Source organism: Aphidius gifuensis, linkage group LG5 (assembly GCF_014905175.1).
Source record: "Aphidius gifuensis isolate YNYX2018 linkage group LG5, ASM1490517v1, whole genome shotgun sequence".
In the NCBI taxonomy this organism is placed as follows: domain Eukaryota; kingdom Metazoa; phylum Arthropoda; class Insecta; order Hymenoptera; family Braconidae; genus Aphidius; species Aphidius gifuensis.
In genome coordinates this window covers 6,822,553-6,845,246 of record NC_057792.1, presented here as the reverse complement: position 1 = coordinate 6,845,246, position 22,694 = coordinate 6,822,553, and the positions used below count along the sequence as shown (strand labels likewise).

The window sequence follows — 22,694 nt, the reverse complement described above, 5'->3', positions numbered from 1 at the left end:
AGTTAGATCGGTTGTCCTCGTTTGTCTACGTGAAAATTAATTACATGAAACATCTTCGGGATGTTCAATTCTGTCTGACTGATGGCATCGTTGCCACATTGTGAAAAGAGTCAAGAAGAATCATCTCTTCTTAGGCCGACGCCTTCTTTTATCTTTCACCCACATAAAAATTATTACACTCTATTGTTAATACAAACACTCACACATATACTCTCTGTATAATCATTAATTATGCATCCAAGAATCCGAGGATGATTAGTTTATTCAGGTGATTTTTTTATTTATTTGCATCGTCATTATTTCAACCACATGATCTCATCAATTAAATATTTTTAATACTACTTTTATTCATACATTTATTTCTCAATAATATTTCAAATTAATAACTATCAAATAGCTTTTAAATTTATTAAAAAAAACTGTTATTTTATTTTCAAAAAATATCATGTATATAGTGTATAAAATCATCATGAAATATAAAAATAAAGGAAACATAAAAACCAAAAAAAAAAAAAAAAAAAGCAATTCATAAATATGACTAAATTTTAAATATATATTTTTTTTTTTTTAAACAAAGAACTTGAATTTCCACAAGTATATTTTATTACCTTAAAAAAAAATGGACAATTATATAGATATATAATTTTTTTTTTTTTTTTTTTGTTTCACACTCAAAAGCCACATTCTTTTTTAACCCAATTTATCTTAATCGTTTTACCAGCTATTTTTAGTTTCTTTATGTTATTTTTTGATTTTTTGTTATTTTTATTTTTTCCATAGTGGGAAAATATCACAAGTACAGTAAATTTTTTTCTCACAATAATTTTATTTTATATATAACATTTATTAGAATACTTGAAAATAATAATATAATAAAAATTTCAACAGTTTTAAAAGAGAAGAAAAAAAAAATGATACTCTTGGAAATGTGATAAATTTTTATCGACATAAATATAGGGTACTGAATTTTTACTGATAATTTGCGTGCCAAAATGATGTTAAATGGATAACCTACCTCAAGGTTATATTGATCTAGACTTTAAAAATAATTTTTATCCTTCTGCTTAAAAAAGAAAAAAGAATTTTAGATCTTATTTTTATTCAACTATTATTGATTAATTCAAGTGATGTTATTTTATTCGTATGAAATTATAAAGCTTTGAAAAATAAAAAATTTTCTTTTAACTTTTATAAACAATTGTACTTTTTATGATTTATTTTATATTCTGTTTTTTACAAGCATTAAATTTACGCCTACATTTTTTTTGATAGACTCGGGATGCGAGCAAATAGTCGTGGGACTCAAAGCTTTCGCTGTCACGAGACCTCACGGTCGTTCCACTTTGCAAAAAATCCAGCAGCAAAATAAAGATGTATATATTTTTAAATTTTCCAAGACAAGACACACAATTGTCACGTATAAATTTAATTTTATTTAAAGTCAGTGAAAAATAAAAATTTCCAAGTCAATTTTTTATATATTTAAAGAAGAGCTTTTGTATATTTTTTTTCTTCATTCATACATGAATAAAATTAATGTAATTTGTTTGATAAATTAAAATTATTTATGCATAATTTATTGATTGATTGATATAAATTTATAAAGATAATATTATTCCAGAAATTAATTCCAAGAAATTATTGCGTTTAAACTGGTGCGATGATCTCTTGAGTTTATTTCAAGAGCTTTAAGCAAGATGCACAAGTTGATGTTTCTTTTAAACATTTCAACTAATATAAATGTAAAAATATATATATATACTATAAAGTTTAAATTCAATGTATGATACTGTATATTCTTGTAAACAGCGCCACCAAGTCGCGACCACAAACTTACACTAATTATTATTTGTTACGTCAAGACATTGTCAGTTGAGTAACTAAATTCTATATAAAATTCAATGGTATATATGTCCCATTATACACGTAAGCAAAATTAAATTAAACTTTTAATTAAAATTAATGCAAAATTGACAAGAAAAAAATTCATAATGACAACAAAAAATAATTATTACAACAAAACAAAAAAATTATTATCGCAGAGTATTGAAAAAAAAAAAGCAAAAAAAATGAGTTACATATAATTTAAAATATTTCAAATGAACGTATAATGAAAAGTGAAATTTGAATGTATAAATTTAATACAGGTTAAAAATTTAGAAAGAAAAAAAAAGGATTTTTTTCGAAAGGATCGATTGGCTCGACCTTCAAATAATGACCTGCGTTATTAGTAAAACTATACAGACATGAAATAATAATTTAGCTTTATTTCTCTTTTGATCTTTCTCTGGACCATTCTCATTTTCGTCTACTTTTTATATATAATAATACCACAAAAGTGAACAAGACGAGATATATAATTCTTTGCGCACGCGCTTTTATTGCGATCGTGGCGCTGACACACGTCCAATGCCACCGTCAGACCGGCGCGGTAGATTTTTTTTTTGCTCAATGAATGATTTCCGCCCATGCAATGTTGCCATTTACACTCTCAATCACAATATATTTTATCGGTAAATATTAAGGCAGTTTTAGGATTGTTTAATTGTCTTTATAAATTGATGAAATTTTTAAATTACATTAGTGAACATTTCGACGTCTCTCCCAAAAGAAATAAGGTTTTTTTAAATTCAATTTCCAAGTTATGTTTTTGTTTATAAAATAAATGAAGTACTTTGTTTTAATTACAAATTTTAAATGACAATTTTAAAATACTTTTTTAGTTAGGAAAAGTCAGAATTACAATTTTTTTTTTATATTTATTAGAAGACATCAATATGTGATTCGAAATTTCGAATCAACAGTCATGATATAGCTTGAAAGAATATTTTTGTTAAAGTTGATTATTTCAAGCACGTAGGTAAATTAATAAGGATAATAACGAGCAATTATCAAGAGGCTATTTACTTGGATTAGTTACTTGCTACTTTGTGATGAATTGACTCGATAGCATTTGAAGAATTAGTCAAAAAGTCATTGAAATTATTTGCCCAAGTTCTCGTTTTTAATGTATAATGTATTTTTGATGTTGCATAAAAAAAAAAACAGTATATTTTTATAAGAAATAGCAATTTGTAATCAAAGGATCAAATGATGAATTTTTTATTCGGCCATTATGGTATGTGCTAACAAATTCAATGTGAATTATAACCGACCAAAGTTGAAATTTATTTAAAGAATTATAATAAACATTATCATTGCAGAAATATGATATTAAAATATATATATACAAAATTCTCAAATGAAAAATGACACTGTACATACCCATAAATAATTTCAACATTTAAAATATTCAACAATCAATATATAAATATAACAAAACATTGCCAAACAACGTCACATCAACTAATAATATTTTTAAACTTAAATTATTACAAGTAAATCCAAGTGTTGGCGATGCATGCTGCAATTATGATGCAATGCATATGATAATATAATTTTTGCAATTTTCTCAAGTAATATTAAAATATAAATATATACAATTTTAAGATAAAATCTTATTTTTTGTTTATTTATTCATCTCAAGGAAATAAATGATTAAAAATTAATCAAGAAATAAAAAAATATGAAAAGTTATAAACAAAGAAAAAATCTCGAATAAATATTTTTATAATTTGAATTTAATTAATAGCTGCAGCAGCTACTGCTGGACCATGAGCAAGAAAATCACTTAGTGACAATGACGATGCAATTATTTGACGTTTTTCTTCAAAATTTAAATAGTCTAAACTATTACTACGTTGTGGTGTTGTTAATATTGTAACTGTTTTAGTTGTTTGATGATGATGTAAATGATGTAATTGTTGTTTATTTGTATCATTATTTATTGATTTTTCATTTGTTTCCTGTAGTCCAGTTGTTGGCACTAGGTAAACACCACCATTTACGCGTATCGACATTTTACAAATAACAAAAAATTTATTTTTTTTTTGCTTTGCATTCCGTTAATTATTTTAGCCAAACAAAATATCGATTTTTTTATTTTAATTTAATATCAGTTTTTTTATCAATTGTTGGTATTTTTTTTTTTTTTTTCGATTGCATTGTTCAGCCAGGGACTGAGGTAGTCATTGTTACTTTTTCAACGTCAATACATTCATGTATCATGCATGTTTTAATTTAAAATAAAAAATATTTTTATAATATTCTTTCACTCACTATATCATTAATAATCGTATAAAAAAATTATTCAATTATAAAACTTGTATAATTTCATCAAATAACTTGTAAATTTTTTTCTTTTAATAATCACTAATCTAAAATGAAAATTTTTTTTTATAAAAAACAATTTATCAATTTATTTGAAAATTATTATTTTTTTAATTTAATATCATGTGTTATATAATAATACAAATCATAATTTTTATCTTGTATAAATTTAATTGTATATTTCAAACAAAAACAAAATTAATAAATAACCGTGAATTATTTATGATAAATAAATACAAACTTTAAATAATAAAATAATTTGTTTTTTTAAAAAAATCTAAATTTATTTTTAAACATTTGCAACAATTTAATAATTTTAAAAAACCAGTTATCAAAGAATGTTAAACATGTGACACGAACGTAATGTCACAAGGTATTTCAAGGCCCGATCGAACATGGGCGAAAGTAAAAGCCCCTTGGCAACCTTTTTCTCGTGTTTATAAACAATGCCCCATGATAATTAAAAAATAATAACAATATCATATTTATCTAGTAAATTTAATGATTCAAAAAAAAATAAAAATCAACTATTAAAAATAATTTTCAAAATAAATATCTAAATTTTTTTTCTATAAATAAAAATGTATTATTGTTTGGAGTGCATCAGGCTTATTTTATTATCTATTTATTTTTTCTAAGGTTTCTTCTTGTGTATCCCTTTCTCAGCAGTTTCGAAACACCTGTGTTGAGCGCACGCGATGCTCAAAAGATAGATATACATGTACAAGAGGACGCCTGCCGGATGCACACAGAAACATTCACGTTAAAAACCCCCTTATATATAAAAAAAAAAAACTTGCATATGTATGCATATACGTGAATTAAATACACAACAAAAATGTCTATAACGACGCAATAGTGTCTATACAATTGTCAGTTATCTAGACAATATTATTTTAACTCCAAAATAAAATTAATTATTTTTTTTTAAATAAATTATCACAAATATTTGCGATATATTTAAACTCACTATTAATATCGATATTTTCACTTCACAATAATGATAATATTACACGTCAATAGCGATGAGAAAATAAAAAAAGATATGATTAATTTAAAAAAAAATTATTATGATCACATTGGACGGATTTTAAGTGTTTTTTTTTTTTTTTGATGATGGAAGGTGATTGGGCTCTTGCTGGTGGTTTGTGTAATTAATTAAAGCTTTATTTTATTATTATTTAGACACTTGTTTACTATGTGATTGAGAGATGTTATTTATTTATCAGAATTATGATGAATTTTGTGAATTTGTGGGTTTATGAAAATTGATTATAAAAAAGCTTTTATTTATTTATTTTTTTTTTTTGGAGTAACGCGACAGGGCGCGATATAAACACGCACCAGCGAGGCCTAGCGGAACACTGAGTTCTATGAGAAAGGCGGCCATGCTCGTTAAAGCGACATTGTGGAAAAAATTTGTACTAATATCAGTCATTTTACTCCATTTCAAATGACTGTATTAATCATTTTTGTTATTTATAGATATAAATTAAAAAACAACAATTAAATCATTAATATTTTATAAATTTAGTTGTTTAAATTTTGAAGTTTTTTAAAAAATTATTTATTTATTTTTGTTGTTTATAAATAATGCCAATAATTAAATAGAATTTTTGTTTTTTTATAGCTATTTTTTTATTTAATTTATTTTTATTGTTAATTATTTTATATTTTATTTCAACAAAATCATAGTATTTTTGTATTTTTTAATATACTTGAAGCAAAGTTGTTATTAATTTCTTGTTTGACGGGTTTTCACTACCAATTTTTATGAATTTATTATTGAGAAAACACTCTCTCGACTCATGTCGCATTTTATAGTAAAATATTTAAACATAATACTCCTATGTTTTGTTCATTGAGAGTATAATATGTCATTTATTTTTACATAAATTTTATATTCATGTAAAAATAGTTATTATGAAAATTATATAAAATAAGTAAACAAAAATAAAAAAGAAATATAATAGCTATTAAATTTAAGCTAGTTGTTTATAATAAAAATATAAAATTATTTTTTTTCTAAATGTTGTTAATGGTTTTAACAAAGAAGTAAAAATGAATTATTTAAAAAATTAATTTAAAGGTAAAACAAAAAAAAAAAGAAAATGTTTGAAGGCCTTAGTTTCGACATGCTGTGATAACGCATGTCAAAGTGGAGCACGACAATTAATCTACCTCTGGTACTGAACTGCACAACCTATGAAGAGGATGGTACATTGTGTGTTGCCAGAGGATAGAGAAAAAAACGATTAGATAGAAGACTTTTTTTAGATTAGGCACCAAAGTGAACGGTCACCAAGCCAGTTATTGACTGGGAATGCCTGGTTCGTTGCAGAGATAGAAGAGACGACTCTCCAACCTCACGCAGAACCAGACAAACATGGTAACGTGGATTCACAAATTGCCTTTAAAATCAATAGCCACAGAAGTAAAAAAACATTTTTTTTTTTAATGAAATAATTTTATTACTTAGTTACTGTATTTTTTATACTATGAAATTCTGAATGTACTAATGAAATTATAAATGTATATTTTGTAATTGATTATTTTATTTTTATCGATAGTCGGTAATATAGGAATAATTTTAAGAAAAAATATCCATTTGTAAACGAAGGAATGGATTTGTAATTTTTAATTTTTATTGCAAAGCTGTAATGCCCCATCGAAGATAATTTTGTCTATTATTTTTAAGGTACAAATTTAGAGCTTGGTGGTTCAAATTACATAACGATATTCTGTTTATTTCGGAGAAAAAAACAATCCAAAATGTTCAGTATGCAATTGTTAATATTACAAACTATTCTGCGCTTGTTTTAATTTTTTTTCCCTATCTAAGTTAGGAAGGTAAAAAAGTCATTTTTAACCGTTAATAACCCTTTCAATTTTGAGGTAAAAATTAAAACAATTGTGGTAAAAATTAGTACAAATTAAAACGCTTTTAAAAATTATTTTTCTTAATTTTTCTTGACACGCCAATTTTTAAGGTCAATCATTAAATTTTATTCCACAAATATGTCTATTTTTATTAACCCCCTTTAAAAAAAGTCAGCGAAAAATGTATATCTGTAAACGTAGGAATTAAATTTGACGACTTTGTATTAGTTGGCTTTAGTATTCTGGGTTAATGAAAGAAAATTTAGAAAAAAAAAAAAAACAAAAAGGGCGTTATCAGTGCTGACAAAGCATCATATCAGGTAAATGTACATCCGAGACATACAATATGTCAAGATTATCCTCAAAAGTTTATTTATACAAGCCTATTTACTGACGAAAGATAAAATAAAAAAGTTTAACAAAAAAATATAGCCTTAAATTGAAAACAAAAAAAAAAACATAAATAAAAATTGGCAAAATAGAAAATTCAAATGAAAAACTTTGAACAAACATTTAAAACCAATTAAAAATTTTTTTTTTCTAAAGTTTTATAAATTTAATTTAGGAAATGATTCAACAGTAAAATATTTACACTGATATTATTATTTTTATTGTTGTCATTCTGCAGTATTTAATCAAGAAATTTTATTTATTTAACATAGCTTTGTGTTTAAAAAAATAAAAGTTAAATAAAGTTTTAAACGAATGATAAACAAACTGGCTTATTTTCCTCAACTATCTTTATATATTTTAATAAAAAAATATTAAATATTTTGAGTTTTTATTTTTGTATTTTTTATTAAAATATGTATTCGTTAATTCACCAATAAAATATCTTTTAAAAAAACTAATCTTTGAACGTTGGCGAGGAAAAAAAAAAGTATTGAAAAATTGAATCAATTTTTTTTGACAAGAAGCTTTCAACATTTTTTTAATATTTTGATTTTTATCTTTTGTATATTTCCATGATAAAGATAAAATGTTTATATACACAGTCAATCGATGACCCACATCCGGAAAACTCAGATTGAATAAAATCATTTTCGCCTTGATTTAATCTTTTTCTAAATCAAATGAATGATAAATATTTATAAATATATATATTTTTTGTTCTTCCTTAAATTTCCATTTTGAATATTCAAACTTGAATAAAAACATCAAAATATATCACAAATTAAAAGTGAATTTTATCACAATAATTTTCCATCTAAATTCCGTATTTTTATTATTATTTTATTTCCTAAAAAATGACTAAAAAAGTTTGAATAAAAAAATTAAAAAAAAAGACTTTCATATGCAAAATATCTTAATGACATACCATATACTCGTGATGTTAAACGACGAAGATTATTCATGATGCACAAAAATTCAACATAATAATAATAAAATGAAAATTAAAAAAATAAATATTTTTTCAAGAACAAATATAATCTATAGATTATCAATATAAAAGTCCGTCGTCATTGAGGGCATGGAAGATACTGACGTATATAAAACAACTGTTGTCGTTGCTTAGATGATGAACAGTGTGAACAAGTGGATGATATATAGAACCTCGAGGGGCTACTGTTAAAGCCTCATTGAGCATCATCATCATAGTCATCATGATAAAGAGAAATATGCATTTCATTGCACAAAAAAAAAATGAAAACCAAAATAAAATTATCTATTGTGCTTTGAATTTGTTTTTTTTTTCATTTGTTCAATGCTTTTGACAATTCAACCGAGTAGGTTTCAATTACAATCATATACTGACATATATTATTTTTAAAATTTTATTTTCAATGAAATTTTTTTTTATTTTGGATAATTCAAAATTGATATTTATATTATATTTTTAACCAATTTTTTTTTATTTTGCTATTTATCTATTTATTTTCGACGGTCAAAAAAAATTAAAAATTGCATTTTAAATTGGTTCCCTGGTAAAAATAATTTCTCCGATTTTCTTCGATTTTCTCCGATTTTTAAAAATCAGAGTAATTCGGAAAAAATCGGAACAAGTCGAAGATAATCGGAAAAAATAATTTTTTGTTTTTTTTTTTCTACCTAGATCAGCCAAATTCAATATTTTCCATGAGTAAGCCATCGACAACTTTAATGTTGTCTGTTAACAATTTAGCAAATATATTATCTGATTTCAATTATTTAACACTTGGTAGGGCTATTAATATATCGATACTTGAAAGATTATTTTTAAATAATTAATTGAAATTATTATTAATTGGTAAAAGACTTGTATTTTAGTTATAAGTTTATATTATTAACATAACTGTACTTTTGTATTTTTATCAGACCCAGTAATTTGGTTTTAACCAGTTGGGTAATAAAGGAGTTATTATTATTACTCCGATTTTTCTTCGAAATTTTTATTTAACAATATGCGGAGAAAATCGGAGGAAAAGGCAGTAAATCGGATAAATTCGTAGAGAATCGGAGCAATACGGAAAAAATCGGAGTAATGCGGAGAAAAACGAAAAAAAATCGGAGAAATCATTTTCACCAGGGTTTTTTTTTTTTGCATAAGACTATAGTTAAAACAAGAACTTATTCGTCTGATAAATTTTAAAAATTTATCATAAATAATAACAACAAATAATCAACAATTAAAGTTAAAGTTAAAAAATGTTTATTAGGCAACGTAAAATTCACATAAAAATTAATAATTTTAAATTATTTGTTGATATTTTCCAAAGTCAATTATAGAATTTCATCACTCAAATAAGTTTGCAAGCATTGCAACCAGTCGTAAAAAAAAATAAGAGTGGAAATTATTTAAGTTCAAGCATAGAATCTAATTATAAATTTGTGGTTTTAATTAAAAATTAACTTTTAGAACTATTTTTAAATTTGTAAAAATTTTTGAAAAATTAATTTAAAAAAATATAAAAACATAAAATGCACTTGTCACTCAATCGCTCAATTTATAATCAATAACATTGATGTATTTAAAAAACAGCAATAGATATTTTTAAAGGTTATATAATAAATTTATAAACGGCTATTGTTGATATTTTAGTATAGACGAAATAAGCATGGTGGTATTTTATCATCAACCACAAGGTAAATTGCTATAAAAGAGTAGGTAGATGACGTTCATCCGGTTAAAGTACATAGGTGAGTAAATTTTGTGCTCCACTTCATAAACCATCTAGTGTATATTCAAACAACGATAATCGATTAACGAACCGTTTCGTGTTACTTGTCAACTATATCCTAGTGACATACCAGTTACCAATAAAACACAAATTTAACTTGTTTTTTTTTCTATTAGTTAATTTTTTTTTAATTATTGATTTAATTAACGAAATTATTATTATTATTATTACTAATTAAAACTTATAAAGCAAATTTAAAGCATAAATTAACAGAAATTGAAAAATTATTTATTTAATTTATTTTTTTCAAATATAATTGTATTTTAAAAATTTATTTAATTATCATCTGGCCATGATAAGAATGTAACCATGAATTTTAAGAAAAAAAAAAATCATATTAAGTATTTTTTCTTATTTTAATATCAATATTGTCAAAAATTTTATTTGAGAGTAGCTTCATAATTATTGAGTCAATATTTATTCAGTGTTAAAAAATTAGATAAATATATAAATAAAAAGTTTCTGGAAAAAATCAACATCGTAGTGAAGTTCGTTTTCGTTTCCACTGCGTTGTCATTATAACTTTTTGTTTCTTTTTTAAATAAAATTCAGAAGGTATATAAATGCAGTCATCTGAATAACAACACAGTTGAATTTTGACACTCAAGTCAATTTATTTATTAGAAGAAAAAAAAAAAAACAATTAAATTTTAAAATTAATAATTGAATTACAATTAAAGATAAAATTTATATATTTGCTCTTTAAATTTTTTATACAAAATTTATTAAAAATATAAAAAGTGAGTCAAGTGAAAAAATGAAGCCTTTTTTATTTTCAATACTTGGGATTTTCCTCATTATTCAGAGCTTGAGTGGTACACCCTATCAAAGAGAAGGTAAGAGGCGACTTTTTTTTATTTTATTAATATCAAAATTTTACACCTGTTGCTAGTTTTTTTTCTATTAAATATTTACAATGAAAAATGTAACATATAATTTTTTTTTTAAATGTTATTTAAATGTGAACAATTATTGATTGCAATTAATTATAACTTGGGATATGTGATTTTGATTTTACAGAGGAAGAAAACGATTACGTCTTGTCATCACCATTTTTTTTGTCTGGCAGATTTGTCAATGTCAATGACAATGACAATAATTTAGGTGATGGGAACAATGATAACATAGATTATGGACCAAATCGACAGAATCAAAAAGTATCCTATGGTGTAGTTGGGTAATTTATTGATTAATTTTTCACATATTAAATTATCAGAGGTCAGACACTGATTATTCTATACGTGTTTGAATTATTTATAAAATAATTGATTCAATTTATCTATTAAATAAATATAAAATCAATTGATAATAAATTATATTAATTCATTTATCAATAAAATTTTTTTTACATTTAATAATAAAGCTATTTTATAAATTTTTATTTTTTTTAGATCAGGCTGGGGCCGCTAATTACACCACTACAAATTATTTTTTTTAAAAAATAAAATTTAAATGCGGTAACCGCATAGTTTTAATAAAATACCTGTAAGATTCTGTAAGAATTTTTTTTTTTTTTTTGTATTTTATAATGTAATAAATATAAATAATAAAATAAACTTCAAAAATTTTTGATTATTTCATTGTTGATTTGATAATTTTTTATTAGTTATTGTCATGGTGATATGTAAAAAATATGTGAAGGCTACAAAATTAGTACATTATCTAAATAGTTTTCTAAATAAAAAATACTAAATATTATTTGTCCAATACAAATTTTTTTTTTTTTAAATAATTTTGTTGTTTTAAAATTTAAAAATAAATTTTCAAAGTGCAAAAATATATGTAAATATACAGAATTCCAAAACAAATAAAAAAAAAAAAATAGAATAAATGTAAATTTCAAAGATAAAAATAAACAATGGACATACTTCAATGTTATTTTAATAATGTAAGAAAATTATTTAAACATACATTACATTATTTTTTACTTTCTGGGTTTAATACACTCTTGAGGAGGATTATTAAATGAAGTAGATTAAATTTCAGAGAATACCAACTATTATATGATCCTACAGTAAGTTGCCTTATTTAAATTTGAAGGATTATGAGTAGATATCAAAAAACAAAGAATTTGATTTATTTTATTTTCAAGGAGGATAATAGGACAGTGAGATATTATGCCATTGAAATAAAATGTTTTCTAAATGACCGATCGACGTATAGACAAATAACTGAATCAATAGATATGTTTATAAAACATGAGGATATCTCAACATCATTAAAATTTACATAAAATTGATAAAATGATAATCGTTTATACTCATAATTCACTCACCGAATTATCTTCTTAATAATATATAATAATAAATTGAAATGATAAAATAAAAATAAATAAAAATTTAATACAATATTTGAAAGATTAATATTAAAAAAAATTAAATTTGAAATAATAATAACATTGAGTCATTACAATACGATGACTAATTAATTTATTTTTAAATTAATTAATTTTAAATTTATCCAAGATGTATGATAAAAGTAAATTTAAAAAAATAAATAAATTGTTAAATGAAATATTTATTTATTTATCCTATGATATATACTGTTGTCATAATTTTTGGCAAATTTAAAAGAGTCATTAAATCATTATGTTTATATTTTACTATGCTTTTTTATAATGATAAAGTTCAACTTTAAATTTATAATGTTTTTTAAACTAATTATACGCCAACGAATGATTTGATTTGACTCGGAAATTCGAGTTCAGAATATGAAATAACTAATTTATAAAAATTAATAAATAAATAACAATTTCTAACTTTCATAATTTTTTTAAAAATTTACTATTGATGAAAAGTTAAATGTGTAAATGGGTAATTTTCAAGGTAAAATTTGAAAACTGTTATGTGGTGTTTTTCAATGGTTAGGGTGGAAACTTTTATTTATAATTTAGCCAAGAAACTGAAAGGACTGTTGGGATTTCAACAGACTCTAGGGAAAAGTTGGCATAATATTGCCTGAATAACAGATCTCTACGAATATTTAATGACTCTAGAAAACGTGAGATGTTCTTCATCAAAAACGTAATAATAATAATAACAAAAAAAATTTTAAAAACGAAATTGCAGAAGAGATATAACATCAAAATGATACCAAAGTTTTTTTCTTTTAATTTTTATGAAAAGATAAAGAAAATTTGAATTTATATAATAAAAATTTCAGCTAAAACTAGAGCTCAACGGTTCCGCTTGATTGCGTAATGAATCTTTTCTAAAATTTTTAGATGCGTTTGTGAAAATACAGACTGAATTAAAAAAATATTTTCAAATTCTTCGACATCGGCTCCGTGAACTTGGCACCAGGTATCGACTGGGTCACTGCAGAGAGTACTTGATATCAATGAAAAAATAAAATAAATTTTATCATTCTAAATTTTTATGATAATCTAATAAAAAAAATATATTTAGTTGCATTTATCATTGTCGTTGATAAATATAACAATCAGATATCCAGATATACATGATTCTCGAAAAATATATTTAACGATAAGTCTCCTCGCCTTTCCAGTTTCCATGATCGAGCTGAAAAAGATTTATGTCTGACACACGTTTAACTTTGACTCAATTTAAACCTTCAATGTCACATTTATTTAATTTTTTTTTTTCAAATTTATTAAAACACTTGACACACAGCTATTACAGAAGGCAAAAAAAAAAAACAACAATTCATCCATTTAAGAAAGAAAAAAAAAAAAATTGGAAAGCACAAAAATTTGATATAAAAAATAAATTTAAAATGTTAAAAAGAAAAATAAAAATTTAACAATGTAAATAAGGAGTCATATTGACTGATAAAAAGTGTTATCATGTTCCCTTGAAAGATAAATACCGTTACGTATCAAGTTTGTCTGAATTGTTCGATTCTAAAAGTTGGATGATGATAGAAGTAAGCAAGCAACTGGAACCTAAACTTGTCAAACAAAATGGTATTTCGATATCGATTAATTAAATCAAATAGACTACTATTTAAAAAATATATATTAAAAATTATCTGCACTGTGATTATTATTTTTATTATTTGGATAATATATCAATCATGGGTAAGTAATTTAAAACTATAATTTACTAAAACTGTAGTCAATTTTTCGACTCGAGAACTTTTTGTTTAAAACTTATAATAATATTTTAAAGATAATATATTATTTAAAAAAATAATTTTTGTTATTTAAAATCCACAACACATGAGTTTAAAAAATTATCAACTGACAATAAATATTTTAAAATAAAAAATAAAAAGTTTCTTACAATGAGGCCTCTGTGGCATTTATATTTTTTCATAGAAATAATAATTTTCTTGTCAACAGTAACTTCTATGATGTTTTTTTAAAATATTATTATTATTTTGTATTGATACTACATGACAAGTAAAAAGAAAAAATAGGTTACATAGACGATAACGAAACTTTTATCACAACAACATTCAATGTGGCGATACTTCATGACAGTTTGTTGTTCAAGTCGGACAATCATCACCACACCAACTGGCAAGACGTGTAAGATTGTAAAATTATTACGTGTATGCTCCTCAGAAAATTACGATGAATATTTGCTCTAAATTTTTTACTACCCACCACGAGTTATTTTCTCCGTGTAATGATAAAACTTTTTCTATTGCGCGCGGTTTCTTTGAAGTAACGATGCTGTGATAATCGATATAATTTCGAGACAAAAAGATATGATAATAATTAATGACGATATGATAATGCCATTGTTTATCAATTATAGACAAAAAAATAAAAAATTCTGATATGAAAAAATAAATTAATAAATATTATTTTTCTATTATAAAAAGAACAACGAAATTCTTTTCAATTTATTTCTAAAGACTTTTTTTCTTTTATCTAGATAATATCTCAATTATCAAAGTTAAATGACATGAGTATATCAATGTCAGATGAATTAAATTTAGCATTAATTGACATAGAAAATATTGATGAACATAAAGACACATGGCGAAAACCAGATATCGAAGGAACAAGAATATTTTCAGCCTATTTAGATACAAGACCAGAAGTTGTTTTGTATGAAAATCGAAACTTATTTGTTGATAATACATCATGGGGACTGGTGAGTTTTAAAAAACAAAATAAATTTATCTTAAATCAATGCAAAAAGGATAAAAATACAAGACTCTATCAACCAATCTATGAATTTATTCTAAATAAATAAAAAAAATAATATATTGTTATTTTTTTTTAGATAAGAATCATTGCAATTCTACCCTTGTATTTGGAAAATAGCCAATTGACCTGCTACTTTAAATATAAATACAAAAATTCATCTTTTTCATATATAGTAAAAAAAAATTTTTTAAGAATTGTTCCAATTGCAGTTAGAGAAAATTTTGACATGTATTATTCAGCAGCATATATATTATGTCCACTGCCATTTAATAATATACTTGATAAATCAATATTAAAACTTCCCCATGAAATTACAGTATCAATAAATTCAAATCGTGATGTTAAAAAAATTAAAAAAGATGAATTTATTACAATAAGATATCCAAAAAAATTAAAAGACAATTTAATAGTTAATAATAAAAATAATTTTTCAATATGTGTACAACCATTTCATCATAATTTTGATAAAAAAATTGAATTAATTAGTTTTATTGAATATTATATGCTAATGGGAGTTACAAGATTAACATTTTATCGTGATAGTGTTACAAATGATATTGATAAAATATTTGATTATTATAAAAAAAAAAATTTAGCTATAATTTTAGAATGGAAATTACCTGATATTTATATATTTGAAAGAACATTAAGAGTTGATGGTATTTATGCTGCATTAAATGATTGTTTATATAGAAGTGCAAATTATCTTGATTATAAATATGTCATTGGTGTTGATATTGATGAGTATATTGTGCCAAGAATACATGATAATTTTTTACAAATGATGGAGCATTTGGATAATGATGATTTAAATGGTGCTTGGATATTTAGAAATGTTTTTTATTATCTTATGTATGATGATGATCCAATAACATTGCCACCAGGTTTGTAAATTTAATTATTTATTTTTTCTTTCAGGAGTAATTGCAATTATTATTTGTAAATGCGAACATGTATAAATAATTATTTATTTAATTATTTTTAACAAAAAAATAAATGATAACTGTTTTAAATAAAATAATTTATAGTAATAAAATAATTTTTGGAAGTTAAAAACTGAACAGCTCTTTGATTTTTAAAATTATTTTATCACAATAAATGTGTGACTTTAAATAAAAAATTGATTCTTGGTTTTTATATATTTTTCTGATTTATTTTAAAGAACTGCCAGAGTTAGATGTTCATAGAAAAACAAAAAGATGGGTGGAGACAAATCGAAGAAACGATCGTAGTAAATTTATTGTCAAAGGAAAAAAAGTTGTGGAATTGGGAAATCATAGAATCTGGGAAATGATGAGGCTTTTTTCAATTTTCCAACGTCGTAAGTTTTGAAAAAAAAAAAATTTCTCTATCATAAATTTATCTATTAAACGTTCAAGTGAATTTTAAATATTTATTACAGCATATAATAAATTTTTTTTTTAACTTTGGTAATAATATTTGAATTCTTTGATTTTTAGGATATCAAGAAGTCGAAGTAGACCCAAAAATAGGAACATCAAATCACTATAGAAATTGTGAAACAGTTATCGAAAAATGTTGGCAAAAAAAAACAATAATTGATCGAACAATTCATAGATTTACACTCGAGTTGAGTAAAAGAGTTTTAGCAGTTGAAAAAGAAATTTTTAAATCTTAAAATTAAATTTAAAATGAAAAACAAAAATTTAGATGAATCAAATAAATAATTCATGTTGAATCGAATTAATCGTTAGTTATTTTATGCAATAAAACACAGTATAAATGTTTTTTTTTTTCAAGCAGATGTAACCGTTCTAATCTTTCATCAGGAAATATTATGTATATATATTTAATAAAAACAACAGCAAATAATTGAGTTAAAAGAAAAATAATAGTTCGACAATATTGATCATTAGTAAATAATCAATATTGAACAACAAAAGTAATTATCGATAATATGAATTTGCACAAAGCAATTAAACATGTCAACTAGAATTTAAATTATGTCGTAATAATCAGCACTAATTCTATGAAACAATATTGATTCTTCTTCATCATCAAAATGAGATAACTAAATTATCAAAAATATTATTCAAATAATAACATATTGATAATTTATAAGAATATATTTTTAATTAATTTTAAATCAAACTAAAAAATTAAGTTTAACTTTAAAAATAATATTTGAATTTCTAGAACGAGTCTAAATAAATTTCATAATTATAAGTTTAAAATATTTCATAATAACAAAGACGATTATTTAGAAGAGATGATATAGAATATTATTAAACAAAGTTATTTTACCTTGTGTATATAATGGAAATTCACCATCACTATGACTATGTGTTAACATTCTAGCTGAATAGAAACGCCAAAGGGGACGTTGTGATTTTCTATTATCATCAGATGTTCCAGCTAACACAGTTGCATTATTATCGTCTTTACCACGATTTAACAAACTAGCCACTTCTTGAAATGACACAACAACTGGTGTTCTTGATGATTTACCCTCTTCCCACATTATATCTCAACAATAATATTATTTAACAACACTTAAATAATTAATTCATATAAAAACAGAAACAATTTCTTGTTTTTTTATCATTATAAAATATTATTATTCATTTCATTTTCCCCAATAACATTATCACTGTTATATTTAATTTATTTTCAATATATTTTTTCACCACAATAACTTTGAAATTAATCATTTAAAAAAAGTCGTTTGTTTGAATGAAATTATAATAGAAAAAAATGAAATTTTTAATTAGAAGAAAAAAATATATTTTTAACTATTTTACCTTGAACTGGTTTTTTTTTTTGTTTCATTTAAATATTTATTTTTCAAGATTTTAAGTTTCTTTGTTTTAATATTTTTAGACAAAAGTGTCGAAATTAGAAAGAAAAAAAAATTAGTTTAAATTAGATTTTCTAGAAAAAACTAAAGTATTTTGAAAAAATATTATTATCACACATCAAATTAATGACAAAAGAGAGACAGAGAAAACAAGAGAAGAGTGTATGAGTAGAATTTAGAATATTTTCATTGTCTTTGATCCTTTGAAGTTCCTCAATTGAGAAACAAACCGAAGGAAAATTCCACCTGAGAAAGCCTTGAGCTAAAGAATTTCTTTTACACACTGAAATTAATTTTTATAAATTTTTTTTAAAATTTCTATCACTATGGACGGAAATGAAATAGCAAATTATGTCCTTGATTGTCATTTTAAATTATTTATTTTCAAAAAAAAAGTAACAAATAACAATTAACTATAATAAAAATTTAAAAAAAAAAAAATTAAATCACTCTCATAATTTAAAATTAATATGAAAATTAAAAAAAAATAATATTATTTTTATTAAATTATTCATAAGATATATATTATTTTCTTTGTTATTAATTTTATTATTGTTTATTATAAAATTTAAAAGGACCTACGTCCAGGACGGTTTCAATGCGCACACTGGGGATGTGTTTGCTGGGGACCAAGAGCTAGCATAAGAAAAGGGAAGTTTTTTGGTGCAAGGGAGATGAATATAAATGGATAACAGCGCAAGCTTCAATGTAGTAGCAAAATTTACTTTATAATATATATATATTTTTAGGGAGGCTGAAGATATATCTGTAAAACGATTCACAGTGTTGGTGACTACAGTCAACAACCATGATGACCTGGAAAACCAGGGATAAACTTTCAATGACCCGATTTAAAAAAAAACTATTATCCATTAGAAAAAAAAAATAATAATGACAATAATAAACTGTTTTTAATGATGAATATTAATTAATTAATATATGCTAGGTAAAAAATATTTAAACTAATTTGATTATATGGAAAAAAAAATGTCTTAGATAAGAATATTATTTTACATTAAATAAATCAAGGCTATTGTCAAGATTTAAATTTCTAAATTATAATAATTAAGTTTAGAATGAGAAAGTTGTGTTAATTAGAGTCAAAATTCACACAACTATACATGACCTGGACTAAATATATTGGTGTTGTCAAAGGTCAGGCAAGTGAAAAGATCACATGAGATCAAACCATAACATTCAATGGTTTAAATTAGAGAAAGAAAAAAATACTCTAGTTTAAAAATAATTGGTCTTTTTTAGATTATAAATACATTCAAAATATATAAATAAGTTTGACTAAATGTTGTTGTCTTTGAATTGATTACTGGACTAATTAAAAAATATCAATTAATCATCAATAAAAACAAAAATGAAGAATCGAAATTTTGGCTTATTTAATTCGAAACACTCTAATTTACGTACGACTCTGAATTATTTGCATTGGTTAATGCAAAGATAATTTTTATTTTACTTTTATTTTTAAACAGTCATTGTTCATAAACTAGACGAGGATGACTGTTGTATTTTTTAATTAAAAATCTTCGTAATAATAATTTTGTAAAATTAATTTTCTTAGCTAATTGCTACGATTAAAAACTTGAAATACAGAGATCAGTTTGATCCTTACCAAGTGCTTACAGTTATAAACTTGGCATTTTGAATTAAACAATGATAAAAATAAAAATATAATAATAAATATTAATTTTACAATTAAAACAACTCACTTTCTTTGTCAAATGTAACAGATATTCGAGGAGGATAATTGTCTTCCTGGCCTAGTGATGTTTTTTCTTCATCATCTTCTTTCACTTAACAAACAATAAAACAAAAAATAATCAAAAATTGCATTATTGACAAATAATAATAAGATTAAAATTGTCATTAATTATAAAAATTAAAAACAAAAGGTAAAAATCAATACCAAGAATTTAAAAATTCAGAGTATAATAAAAAAATCGAAAAAATACAAAATTATTTTTTGATTTAAAATATAAATTTATTTATTATGCTATTTAATAATATTGTAAAATTTTTGACATGTTTTTTTAAGATTATCTTTGTCTCTTTGTTTTAAATATTGTATTATTTTTAATTTTAATTCTAGAGGTAATCCAACAAGACTTGGATTTGTCACTTGTATGTCATTAAGTACCTCATCTTTAATTGGAGTCAACAGCTCATTTTTCAATCTAAAAAATAAATATAAACAAATTAAATAATAATTTTAAAATTAATAAATATCAATTATTAAATAATATAATAAATTATTTGATTAAAATTAATATTAATAAATTACAATTAGAAATTTCAAAATCAATTTTACCTGTGAGAAAATATTTTTGTGTTCATAAATTTACCACTGATGTCACTGGAGTATGGATTAAAATGTTTATAACATTCGACAACAATTGAACGACTTTTAATATTATTATTAATTGATGAAAGATTTAATATCAAAACATCACCAACAGGTATTGCCTCTAGCCGACAATTTAATTCTTTAAATTTACAGTGTTTCAGTGGTATTCTGTAAGCAGCTGAATCATTCCAAGATGCCGGATCAAATACTTCTCTAAATAACAAATAAAAAAATAAATATTATAATATTACAAGTTAAACAAACAAAAAAGTAAATTATTAAATATATATTTAATTAATCATACCTTGAATTTTCATCATCAATAAAAAGACCTACCTCTTCAATGACAACAATTGCCATAGAAATTATGTGATCATGATGATTAGCATTTTTCTTCAATGATTTAATTATTTTATATAAATTTTTTGATAATTTTGTTATTGTACTATCTTCAACAAGTTCACCCATTATTATTTATTAATAATATTACAGCATTTATTATTAATTTACAATTTTTTATTTTACAGTGGTGCACAGTGGTGACAAGTGGTGAATGTTTATCTCTAAGCATTCAACAAAAATGGTTTCGATTTCTAAATGTTTCACTATGTCAACGAATTGTGGAGCTAGTTCTTTATTTTATTTAGCATATATAATTTCTACTTTAACGACTGTCATAACAAAAATTAAATTTCAAAACATTTATTAATAATAATGATAATAATTACTTGATTTATATTTTTTTTTAATTAGAAATTTTTTTTTTTTCTCAATAAAAAGTGCATTTTAAATTTATTTTTTTGTACTTTTTATTTGATACTAATTAATATTACTTATATTATTTTTGATTTTTTTTTAAATAATTTTTTTATTATTTATATTCAGGTATGTAATAAAAAAAAAATAAATAAAAACTGGTCTGGTGAATCACACAATTCTGACATCACCAATTTTTAAAAATCATTTTTCAATGACTTAATATTAAAAAAATAAATTTTTAATTATTGACAAATATTTTTGACAGCCAAGTGTCAAAAAAAAAACATCAACAAATGTACAAAAAAAAGAATGATTGTCAATGATAATATTTAAATGAGATAGTAATTATTTTTATAACAAACAATAGGAAATAAATTAATTTTCATTTGTTTGATAATAATAAGTACTTGGTATAATTTGAATTAACTGTTATTAATATTTTTTTTTATATTGACTAACAAAAGAGGTCAGGGGAACGATTGACTATTAGACACGTCCCTGTTAAACACGCGAGGGCACTGTGCCACTTGTTGCATGTGAATATATTTAACGCACATGAAAACAAGTGTTACATAAAATGACAATAAATTTCAAAACAATAAAGATTCAAAATTTAATAATCAATTAATTATTTAAACATACCATTTTGTTTGTCAAAATTATTATTATCCTCATTTGATTCACACACTTTTTTAATTTCATCATCACAAATACAAGATGCAACACAAGACGATGCTGTATCTGTTGATTCAGCCATTTTTTAGGTTAACTTTTGGTTAACCTGTCACTTTAAACACACACATAAAAAACTTAAAAAAAATTATAATATAATTTGACATTAAAGATAAAATTATTATAAAAGTATTATATATAGTTAAAAAAAAAAAAACTCAAAAGACTTTATTTGGTAAATAACAACAACACAATTACAATTTACACACCGGCGCAGACAAATTCACTGTGCAAGTTATCAACAATAAATTCAAGATGGCACTACTATGTTGTCTGATTAGTAGCGCTAACTTTCGGCCAAACAATCAATCATGTTCAATAATAGATAATTAATTAATGGCTTCTAAAAATGATAGCATATCATTAGAAATTAATATCCATAGAAATCATTATAGAAAAATTGTATTAATTATGTTACCATAATTTTTTTGTATTTCATGAAATATTTAGGCTTGTAAAACAAATTATTCAGTCTGAATATCAAATAATAAGAGAATCATAATAAAATATAAACAAATACTGTACATCATATTTTTTTCTTTTTAGTATTAATAAAACTATTTTTAAAATTCAACCATGTATGTTTATACTTTTTTTAATCACAATTTTAATGACATGTGCAAAAGCTTTGAGCTATAAACTTCCAAATGTACATAT

At 23.1% G+C, this 22,694-nt stretch overlaps 2 protein-coding genes across 8 annotated transcripts in view; one reads left to right on the top strand and one right to left on the bottom strand.

Moving 5' to 3' along the window:
* The window catches only part of LOC122857398 (phosphatase and actin regulator 4B), a 60,006-nt gene extending 37,739 nt beyond the window's left edge, over positions 1-22,267 (bottom strand). The window contains exons 1-2 of one of the 7 annotated variants that reach the window (XM_044159543.1): positions 21,948-22,267; positions 19,912-19,995 (exon numbers count right to left, since the gene is read on the bottom strand). In XM_044159543.1, coding sequence (XP_044015478.1) covers positions 19,912-19,995; positions 21,948-22,062 — 199 coding nt within the window. In that variant the 5' untranslated portion in view covers positions 22,063-22,267. Of the gene's footprint in view, positions 1-8,407; positions 8,460-17,634; positions 18,798-19,911; positions 19,996-21,947 lie in introns of those variants that run through there. The other 6 variants (XM_044159541.1, XM_044159548.1, XM_044159545.1 and 3 more) reach the window with 6 other exon arrangements.
* LOC122857404 lies at positions 13,910-17,347 on the top strand. Its single transcript, XM_044159559.1, has 5 exons — positions 13,910-14,286; positions 15,092-15,313; positions 15,446-16,253; positions 16,532-16,690; positions 16,830-17,347. The coding sequence occupies exons 1-5, from the start codon at positions 14,170-14,172 to the stop codon at positions 17,006-17,008; spliced, it is 1,485 nt and encodes a 494-aa protein (XP_044015494.1). The 5' UTR covers positions 13,910-14,169; the 3' UTR covers positions 17,009-17,347.
* Positions 22,268-22,694: the final 427 nt, after the last annotated feature.